General features: G+C 42.1%; 1 protein-coding gene across 1 annotated transcript in view; it reads right to left on the bottom strand.

Moving 5' to 3' along the window:
• Positions 1–720: 720 nt before the first annotated feature.
• LOC141223153 (uncharacterized) overlaps positions 721–11,648 on the bottom strand; it is a 49,763-nt gene continuing 38,835 nt past the window's right edge. The window contains exon 7 of the mRNA XM_073666779.1: positions 721–2,076. Within this exon, the coding sequence (XP_073522880.1) occupies positions 785–2,076 (1,292 nt within the window). The 3' untranslated portion in view covers positions 721–784. The remainder of the gene's footprint in view (positions 2,077–11,648) is intronic.

The raw sequence follows: 11,648 nt of genomic DNA, 5'->3' as shown, positions 1-11,648 counted from the left end.
GACTCCTGGGACTTTATACTCTGGAGTGATGAGACCAAGATAAAGGTTTTTTTTGGAACTGATGGCTTCAAAACTGTATAACATTGAAGAGGTGAGGAATACAATGAGAATGCATGGTGTCTACAGTGAGACCTGGTGGTGGCCGTGTCCTTATGTGCGGCTGCATGAGGGGCTACATTTCATTGATGGTATCTTGAATTCACAGATGTTCTGCTCTATAGTGACAGAAAAGATGCTGCCATCACTCTGTTCCCTTGGTAGGCCACTGTTACATTTCTGAAGAACAGGGTGACAGTGATTCAGTGGCCAAGTGTCTCCTGATCTGAACCCAACCAAACACCTATGGGGAATTCTGAAGAGACAAGTTGTCATCGCTCCATCCAGCATCCAGGCTCTAAGAGCTCGTTATCGAAAAAGAGATAAAAGATAGATATAGTATTGTCACTAACTTGTTCATTCCAGGCCTAGAAAACTTGGTGCCGTCCTTTAAAATTATGGAGGCCATACAAAATAATAGATGTAGTAGCTTTTAATGTGGGGTGTACTCATTTTTGCATCAACTATATTGAGTAAAACTGAAGATTTTGTAATGAGAGTTATATTATTACCCTTACTTTCATGTTTTGATTACAAAAAAATGTTCTATGAAACTTAGTGTTGGCAAAATTGTAGGAATTGATCTTGTGTTCAGTGAGCTATTAAATAAAATCTTACTCATCAAAGGGGGTGTACTCATTTATGCTGAACAATATTTATTAAACTTTATAAAACACAGTGAACATAATTACACTTTCTTTCCCATATGACTTCTCTCATGTTTTACAAGGTGTGATTTTTGTATAAAAGATTTCCCACATTCTGAACATGAATACGGCTTCTCTCCTGTGTGACTTCTCTCATGCTGCACAAGATAAGTTTTTTTTGTAAAGCATTTCTCACAGAATGAACATGAATACGGCTTCTCTCCTGTATGAATTCTCTTATGAGCAGAAAGATTTGATTTATGTATAAAAGATTTCCCACATTCTGAACATGAATACGGCTTCTCTCCTGTGTGAATTCTGTGATGTATAACAAGCTCTGATTGATATATAAAAGATTTCCCACATTCTGAACATGAAAATGTGTTTTCTCCTGTATGAATTCTCTTATGTGCAGCAAGTTGATATTTATGTATAAAAGATTTCCTACATTCTGAACATGAATACGGCTGCTCTCCTGTGTGAGTTTTCTGATGTCTAACAAGATATGATTTCTCTGTAAAACATTTTCCACATTGTAAACATGAAAACGGTTTCTCCCCGGTGTGAATTCTTTGATGTAAAACCAGATCTGATTTACTTTTAAAACATTTCCCACATTCTGAACAAGAAAATGGCTTTACTCCTGTGTGAATTCTGTGATGTTTAACAAGATGTGATTTATAACTAAAACACTTCCCACATTCTGAGCATGAATATGGCGACTTTCCAGTATGAATGCTCTGATGTCTATTAAAATGCCCTTTAGCTGTGAAGGTCTTCCCACATAGTGAACACAAAAATGTTTTTTCTCCTGTGTGATTTCTCTGATGTGTAATAAGATTCCCTTTATTTGTAAAGCATTTCCCACATTCTGAACACGAATATGGCTTCTCTCCTGTGTGAATTCGCTGATGTGGAATAAGACTCCTTTTATCTGTAAAGGACTTCCCACATTCTGAACATGAATACGGCTTCTCTCCTGTGTGAATTCTCTGATGTATAATAAGACTCCCTTTAAATGTAAAGCATTTCCCACATTCCGAACATGAATATGGCTTTTCTCCTGTGTGAATTCTCTGATGTATAACAAGCTGTGATTTATCTGGAAAGCACCTTCTACATTGTAAACATGAAAAAGGTTTTTCTCCTGTGTGAATTCTTTGATGTTTAACAAGGACTGATTTACTTCTACAACATTTCCCACATTCCGAACATGAAAATGGCTTCTCTCCTGTATGAATTCTCTGATGTGTAATAAGATCTCCTTTATGTTTAAAGGCCTTCCCACATTCCGAACATGAAAATGGCTTCTCTCCTGTGTGAATTCTCTCATGTATAATAAATTGTGATTTATATGTAAAGCATTTCTCACATTCTGAACAGGAGTATGGCTTCTCTCCTTTATGTTTTCTGTGTGTTAAAAAATCTGAGCTTTTTGTAAATTGCTTGTCACACTGAAATCTTGAATCCACTTTGCCCCCTGGACTTTTGGTAACAATGTGAGATTGCTCAGGAGATGATTCCTCATGATCAGGTGGATTATAGGAAAGTGAAGTGCTGTGAAGTCCAGGAGGTGCAGGAAGGGTGATGAGGTTTTCTCCATTAGAGTGCTTCCTGATATCTTCTTTTTTATAATTTAGTGATGAACCGTTATTCTCACAAGGATTTCCTATTAGGATGAAAGATAAATTAGATGTGAGTTTTTTCTTCAACACAAAAGAGATTTCTGAATGTATTTTCTGGATCTCACAGTGAAGACCCTCGTCAGTGAAAGTACCGGGAATAAGGAGGACAACTACATGCCATAACATTAACACAATGACGGGTAAAGTGAATGACACTTATAAACTGGTGACATTGGCACAAGTCAGGGGTGGCAGAGATTAGACAGCAAATAGTTCTTTAAGTGGTAATTACTGATGACCGGTTCCCTTAATGTACCTCCAGTGCCATTTCACTCTCTCAAGCTTCGTATCTTGCCCTCAGTATAGAAAAGTGTCCACGTAATTAAAGAAGTTGTCCACTACTATTAAAAATGCCCCCAATGTAATTAACCCGTTGAGAGAAGATTTCTTTTAATTATCTTGCTTTGTCTTTATTGGCTGTGAGCGGCGCTATCGCTGGACACTCACAGGCATCACGCGACCCCCGGCTGCAGCCGGCTCTTGCTTCACCTGATGTCTGATGTCACGTCAAGTGAGGCGTGACTCGGTGGGCTGTGGGTGGGGTTTCCCCACGCGTCACACCCAGCATCCACCGCTCAGTTTCCCAATGAATACAAGGTAATTGTGATTCACAAAATGTTATACAATTGAACGGTGAAGGAAAAAAAAAAATTACATTTTTACCACTATAATGTTATTTTAGCCCCAGATTTTACATTTTCACAAGGGAAACTGGGTAAAGATGACCACATAATTTTATACAATTTCTGCTGAACGGGGCAATACCCCATATGTGTCTGTACTGTACTGCTTAGCCACATGGCGAGACTCGGGAGGGACGGAGCGCTATTTGACTCTTGGAGAACAAACTTTAGTAGAACAGTTTGCAGACTCCATATACAGAGCCCCTAAGTGGCAGAAGAGCAGAATCCCCCCTCAAGTGACACCAGTTTGGAAATTACACCCCTATGGAAATGTATCTACAGGAATAGTGATGAATTTGACTCCATGGGTGCTTTCCAGAAACGAGCAGTAATGGATGTTGCGAAGTGAAAATGCAAATATTTCCTTATAGTGGTCAGTACATTGTAGCGTCCGGTACATTGTGGTGCCCTTACGTTGTAGCGCCCAGTACATGATTCCCAGCTAGTGCTTTCTGGAGAAATAAATTGGCTCTCCTCGCTACAGTAATGCCAAACATGTGGATGCTAACTGCACACGGTGGGGCTCAGGAGGAGGGGGCATTTGGATTTGGGAGCGCAGATGTCACTGGATTTCTTTAAGTGGGAGCCAAGTCACTTTTCCAGAGCCTTTGTGCTACCAGTGATATGGACACCCCCTATATTACTGTTTACAGATGATGAACCTGAGTGGGGACTTGTTTTTTGTGGGTTGAGTAGAAGCTCTTAATGGTGGCATTTTGGGGTACAGAACATTTTGGAGCATATTTATCCTGTGCTGTACACTGAACACTTACAGTGGGTACGGGAAGTATTCAGACCCCTTTACATTTTTCACTCTTTGTTTCATTGCAGCCATTTGGTAAATTCGAAACAGTTCATTTATTTTTCTCACTAAAGTACACTCTGCACCCCATCTTGACTGAAAAAAAGCAGAAATGCAGACAATTTTGCAGATTTATTAAAAAAGAAAAACTGAAATATCACATGGTCATAAGTATTCAGACCCTTTGCTCAGACACTCATATTTAAGTCACATGCTGTCCATTTCCTTGTGATCCTCCTTGAGATGGTTCTACTCATTTATTTGAGTCCAGCTGTGTCTAAAGAAACTCATAGGACTTGATTTGGAAAGACACACACCTGTCTATATAAGACCTCACCGCTCACAGTGCATGTCAGACCAAATGAGAATCATGAGCTCAAAGGAACTGCCCAAGGAGCTCAGAGACAGAATTGTGGCAAGGCACAGATCTGGCCAAGGTTACAAAAGAATTTCTGCATTATTGAATTGAAGGTTCCTAAGAGCACAGTGGCCTCCATAATCCTTAAATGGAAAAAGTTTGGGACCACCAGAAGTCTTCCTAGACCTGGCCGTCCAGCCAAACTGAACAATCGTGGGAGAAGAGCCTTGGTGAGAGAGGTAAAAAAGAACCCCAAGATCACTGTGGCTGAGCTCCAGAGATGCAGTAGGGAGATGGGAGAAAGTTCCACAAAGTCAACTATCACTGCAGCCCTCCACCAGTCGGGCCTTTATGGCAGAGTGGCCAGATGGAAGCCTCTCCTCAGTGCAAGACATATGAAAGCCCGCATAGAGTTTGCTCACAACACATGAAGAACTCCCAGACTATGAGAAATAAGATTATATGGTCTGATGACACGAAGATAGAACTTTTTGGTGATCATTCTAAGCGGTATGTGTGGAGAAAACCAGGCACTGCTTATCACCTGCCCAATACAATCCCTACAGTGAAACATGGTGGTGGCAGCATCATGCTATGGGGGTATTTTTCAGCTGCAGGCACAGGATGACTGGTTGTAAATGAAGGAAACATGAATGCAGCCAAGCACAGAGATATCCTGGATGAAAACCTCTTACAAAGTGCTCTGGACCTCAGACTTGGCAAAAGGTTCACCTTCCAACAAGACAATGACCCTAAGCACACAGCTAAAATGACAAAGGAGTGGCTTCAGAACAACTCTGTGACTATTCTTGACTGGCCCAGCCAGAGCCCTGACCTAAACCCAATTGAGCATCTCTGGAGAGACCTGAAAATGTCTGTACACCAACGTTCACCATCCAACCTGACGGAACTGGAGAGGATCTGCAAGGAAGAATGGAAGAGGATCCCCAAATCCAGGGGTGAAAAACTTGTTGCATCATTCCCAAGAAGACTCATGGCTGTACTAGCTCAAAAGGTGCTTCTATTCAATACTGAGCAAAGGGTCTGAATACTTATGACCATGTGATATTTCAGTTTTTCTTTTTTAATAAATTTGCAAAAATTTCTACATTTCTTGTTTTTTTCAGTCAAGATGGGGTGCAGAGTGTACTATAATGAGAAAAAAATGACTTTTTACAATTTACAAAATGGCTGCAATGAAACAAAGAGTGAAAAATCTAAAGGGGTCTGAATACTTTCCGTACCCACTGTACATCGGGGTTTCCATCTAAATCTACAAAATACATGATTCAGATGACACCCCCGAGGGATCCATTCAGAATAATGAGGCAGCAGAGTTACACCGGACTTCGTCTAGCCTCTGGTCGACTGCGCTTTTTTGCACGCTGAAAAAGATGGACATCACTGGATCATAGGCCAGACGGCGTCCACAGCGCCTCATTATACGGAATCTTCCCCCGGGGTTCTGTCCGAATCGCAAGCTCAGTCATTTATATGGCAGCAAGAGACTTGTGTAAGAATAATATGAAAATAAAAGATGGAAGTAATATTAAAAAACACAATTAGGAAAATTAAAAATGTGCTTATTAAATCATTAAGAAGAGGTGTGAATGCGGCCCAGTTATTCATCGGTGCGCAACCGGACTCTGTACAAGAGCAGCCGCGCCATCACCGGACGCTTCTGCTGTGATGTGGACGGCGGATAAAGCTTCACTGCACCGGAGACTTCATACAATATCACACACCGGTCATCATCACACGCCGCTAATCATAGTCACATGCCAATCATCGTCATCATCATCACACGCCGCTAATCATAGTCACATGCCAATCATCATCGTCATACGCCAGTCATCATCATCACACGCCACTAATCATAGTCACATGCCAATCATCATCGTCATACGCCAGTCATCATCATCACACACCGCTAATCATAGTCACATGCCAATCATCATCATCATACGCCAGTCATCATCATCACACACCGCTAATCATAGTCACATGCCAATCATCATCGTCATACGCCAGTCATCATCATCACACGCCACTAATCATAGTCACATGCCAATCATCATCGTCATACGCCAGTCATCATCATCACACACCGCTAATCATAGTCACATGCCAATCATCATCATCATACGCCAGTCATCATCATCACACACCGCTAATCATAGTCACATGCCAATCATCATCGTCATACGCCAGTCATCATCATCACACACCGCTAATAATAGTCACATGCCAATCATCATCATCATACGCCAGCCATCATCATCACACGCCGCTAATCATAATCACATGCCAATCATCATCATCATATGCCAGTCATCATCATCACACGCCGCTAATCATAGTCACATGCCAATCATCATCGTCATACGCCAGTCATCATCATCACACGCCGCTAATCATAGTCACATGCCAATCATCATCATCATACGCCAATCATCATCATCATCACACGCCGCTAATCATAGTCACATGCCAATCATCATCATCATACTCCAGTCATCATCATCACACGCCGCTAATCATAGTCACATGCCAGTCATCATCGTCATACGCCAGTCATCATCATCACACGCCACTAATCATAGTCACATGCCAATCGCCATCGTCATACGCCAGTCATCATCATCACACGCCACTAATCATAGTCACATGCCAATCATCATCGTCATACGCCAGTCATCATCATCACACGCCTCTAATCATAGTCAGATGCCTATCATCATCATCATACGCCAGTCATCATCATCACACGCCGCTAATCATAGTCACATGCCAATCATCATCATCATACGTCAGTCATCATCATCACACGCCGCTAATCATAGTCACATGCCAATCATCATCATCATACGCCAGTCATCATCATCACACGACGCTAATCATAGTCACATGCCAATCATCATCGTCATACGCCAGTCATCATCATCACAAGCCGGTCATCATCATCACACGCCGCTAATCATAGTCACATGCCAATCATCATCATCATACGCCAGTCATCATCATCACACGCCGCTAATCATAGTCACATGCCAATCATCATCGTCATACGCCAGTCATCATCATCACACGCCGCTAATCATAGTCACATGCCAATCATCATCATCACACGCCGCTAATCATAGTCACATGCCTATCATCATCATCATACGCCAGTCATCATCATCACACGCCGCTAATCATAGTCACATGCCAATCATCATCGTCATACGCCAGTCATCATCATCACAAGCCGGTCATCATCATCACACGCCGCTAATCATAGTCAGATGCCAATCGTCATCGTCATACGCCAGTCATAATCGTCAGGCGCCGCTAATCATAGTCACATGCCAATCGCCATCGTCATACGCCAGTCATCATCATCACACACCGGTCATCATCATCACACGCCGCTAATCATAGTCACATGCCAATCATCATCGTCATACGCCAGTCATCATCATCACACGCCGCTAATCATAGTCACATGCCAATCATCATCGTCATACGCTAGTCATCATCATCACACGCCGCTAATCATAGTCACATGCCTATCATCATCATCATACGCCAGTCATCATCATCACACGCCGCTAATCATAGTCACATGCCAATCATCATCGTCATACGCCAGTCATCATCATCACACGCCGCTAATCATAGTCACATGCCAATCATCATCATCATACGCCAGTCATCATCATCACACGCCGCTAATCATAGTCACAAGCCAATCATCATCGTCATACGCCAGTCATCATCATCACACGCCGCTAATCATAGTCACATGCCAATCATCATCGTCATACGCCAGTCATCATCATCACAAGCCGGTCATCATCATCACACGCCGCTAATCATAGTCACATGCCAATCGTCATCGTCATACGCCAGTCATAATCGTCAGGCGCCGCTAATCATAGTCACATGCCAATCATCATCGTCATACGCCAGTCATCATCATCACACACCGCTAATCATAGTCACATGCCAATCATCATCATCATACGCCAGTCATCATCATCACACGCAGCTAATCATAGTCACATGCCAATCGCCATCGTCATACGCCAGTCATCATCATCACACGCCGCTAATCATAGTCACATGCCAATCATCATCGTCATACGCCAGTCATCATCATCATCACACGCCGGTCATTATTACACACCTGTGGAAACATCTACAGGAATCTCCTCCTTCCCGTCGCTCACACACGGCTGATCCCTCCTCGTCATCACTTCTTCTTCTGTCTCGTCCTTCACTTTATTCTTAGTCGGATCTTCCTCCTGATATATCAGATGTAACAATCAGCACAATACAAGAAACCACCAAAATCTGTGACATCTATGACCTCGATCAGAAATGTCCCCCCATATACAGATCCGGTACAGGGCTCAGCACCGTCTACCTGATGACTCTCCGGGATGTTGTGATTCTCTTCTGGACAGTCCTGGGGATACAGAGGACGGGGACATCTCTCTGGTGGATTTCTTTCCATGAGTCCATCTGTAGGAAACACATAGTGACAGAATACAGTGACATGTAAAAGTTTGGGCACCAATGGTCAAAATTACTGTTATTGTGAACAGTTGAGTTGAAGATGAAATAATCTCTAAACGGCCTAAAGTTAAAGATTACATTTCCTTTGTATTTCAGGCAAAATAATAAATAATAAACTATATATACAGTGGTGGCCAAAAGTATTGGCACCCCTGCAATTCTGTCAGATAATACTCAGTTTCTTCCTGAAAATGATTGCAATCACAAATTCTTTGGTATTATTCTCTTCATTTAATTAGTCTTCAATGAAAAAACACAAAAAGAATTGTCCTAAAGCCAAATTGGATATAATTTCACACCAAACCTAAAAAAGGGGGTGGACAAAAGTATTGGCACCCTTTTAAAAATCCTGTGATGCTTCTGTAATTGGTGTAATTAACAGCACCTGTAACTTACCTGTGGCACCTAACAGGTGTTGGCAATAACTAAATCACACTTGCAGCCAGTTAACATGGATTAAAGTTGACTCAACCTCTGTCCTGTGTCCTTGTGTGTACCACATTGAGCATGGAGAAAAGAAAAAAGACCAAAGAACTGTTTGAGGACTTGAGAAACCAAATTGTGAGGAAGCATGAGCAATCTCAAGGCTACAAGTCCATCTCCAAAGACCTGAATGTTCCTGTGTCTTCTGTGCGCAGTTTCATCAAGAAGTGTAAAGCCCATGGCACTGTGGCTAACCTCCCTAGATGTGGACGGAAAAGAAAAATTGACGAGAGATTTCAACGCAAGATTGTGTGGATGGTGGATAAAGAACCTCGACTAACATCCAAACAAGTTCAAGCTGCCCTGCAGTCCGAGGGTACAACAGTGTCAACCCGTACTATCCGTTGGCGTCTGAATGAAAAGGAACTGTATGGTAGGATACCCAGGAAGACCCCACTTCTTACCCCGAGACATAAAAAAGCCAGGCTGGAGTTTGCCAAAACTTACCTGAGAAAGCCTAAAACGTTTTGGAAGAATGTTCTCTGGTCAGATGAGACAAAAGTAGAGCTTTTTGGGAAAAATCATCAACATAGAGTGTACAGGAAAAAAAAGAGGCATTCAAAGAAAAGAAAACGGTCCCTACAGTCAAACATGGCGGAGGTTCCCTGATGTTTTGGGGTTGCTTTGCTGCCTCTGGCACTGGACTGCTTGACCGTGTGCATGGCATTATGAAGTCTGAAGACTACCAACAAATTTTGCAGCATAATGTAGGGTCCAGTGTGAGAAAGCTGGGTCTCCCTCAGAGGTCATGGGTCTTCCAGCAGGACAATGACCCAAAACACACTTCCAAAAGCACTATACAATGGTTTGAGAGAAAGCACTGGAGACTTCTAAGGTGGCCAGCAATGAGTCCAGACCTGAATCCCATAGAACACCTGTGCAGAGATCTCAAAATGGCAGTTTGGAGAAGGCACCCTTCAAATATCAGGGATCTGGAGCAGTTTGCCAATGAAGAATGGTCTACAATTCCAGCAGAGCATTGTAAGAAACTCATTGATGGTTACCGGAAGCAGTTGTTTGCAGTTATTTTGGCTAAAGGTTGTGCAACCAAGTATTAGGCTGAGGGTGCCAATACTTTTGTCGGGCCCATTTTTGGAGTTTTGTGTGAAATGATCAATGATTTCATTTTTGCTTCATTCTCTTTTGTGTTTTTTTCACTGAAGACAAATTAAATGAAGATAATAAGACCAAAGAATTTGTGATTGCAATCATTTTCAGGAAGAAACTGAGTATTATCTGACAGAATTGCAGGGGTGCCAATACTTTTGGCCACCACTGTATTTTCATCTTTTACATTTAAAAAAAATTTCAATGAGGAAAAATGGATAAATGCAAAAGTTTTGGCACCTGGCAAGGTTAGTACCCAGTATCGCCCCCTTTTGAAAGTATCACAGCTTGTAAATGCTTTTTGTAGCCAGACAATAGTCTTTCAATTCTTGTTTGAGGGATTTTCATCCTTTCTTCCTTGGAGGAATTCTTCCAGTTCTGTGAGATTCTTGGGTCGTCTTGCATCCTCAGCTATTTTGAGGTCTAGCCACAGATTTTCAATGATGTTCAGATCAGGGGACTATGAGGGCCATTGTAAAACCTTCAGCTTGTGCCTTTTGACGTGTGTTTAGTACCATTATCATTTGCCATCCTCTTTTTACCTTCAGCTTTTTTGCAGATGGTGTTATGTTTGTATCAAGAATTTGCTGAAATTTCATGGAATCCATTCTTCCCTCTACCCGTTCCCTGTGCCATTGGCTGCAACACAACCCAAAAGCATGACTGATCCACCACCATGCTTAATGGCTGGCGAGATGTTCTTTTACTAAAATTCTGTGCCCTTTTTTCTCCACACAACTTTGATCATTGCTCTATTTTAACCTCATCGGTCTACAAGACTTGTTTACAAAATGCATCAGACCTTCTTAGATGTACTTTTGCATACTTCTGACGCTGAATTTTATGGTGAGGTCGCAGGAGAGGTTTTCTTCTGATGACTGTTCCATGAAGGCCATATTTGTGCAGGTGTCTCTGAAGAGTACAACAATGTTCCACAACTACAGAGTCTGCTAAATCTTTCTGAAGGTCTTTTGCAGTCAGGCGGGGGTTCTGATTTGCCTCTCTAGCAATCCTACTGAAAATTTGCTTGGTCTTCCAGACCTTATCTTGACCTCCATTCTTTCTGTTAACTGCCATTTCTTTATTACATTTTGAACCAAGGAAAAGGCAACTTGAAAACGCTTTGCTCATAGCCTTCTCCTGCTTTGTGGGCCTCCACCATTGTTAGAGTGCTAGACAGCTGCTTAGAAAAAGCCATGGCTGCGGTTATTTTGGCACAATGTT

The sequence above is a fragment of the Phyllobates terribilis genome, unplaced genomic scaffold (genome assembly GCF_046119375.1).
Source record: "Phyllobates terribilis strain yellow unplaced genomic scaffold, ASM4611937v1 Scaffold_370__1_contigs__length_1879735, whole genome shotgun sequence".
Taxonomy (NCBI): Eukaryota; Metazoa; Chordata; class Amphibia; order Anura; family Dendrobatidae; genus Phyllobates; species Phyllobates terribilis.
The sequence above is the reverse complement of the archived record's forward strand: the minus strand, read 5'-3'. Positions and strand labels throughout refer to the sequence as shown.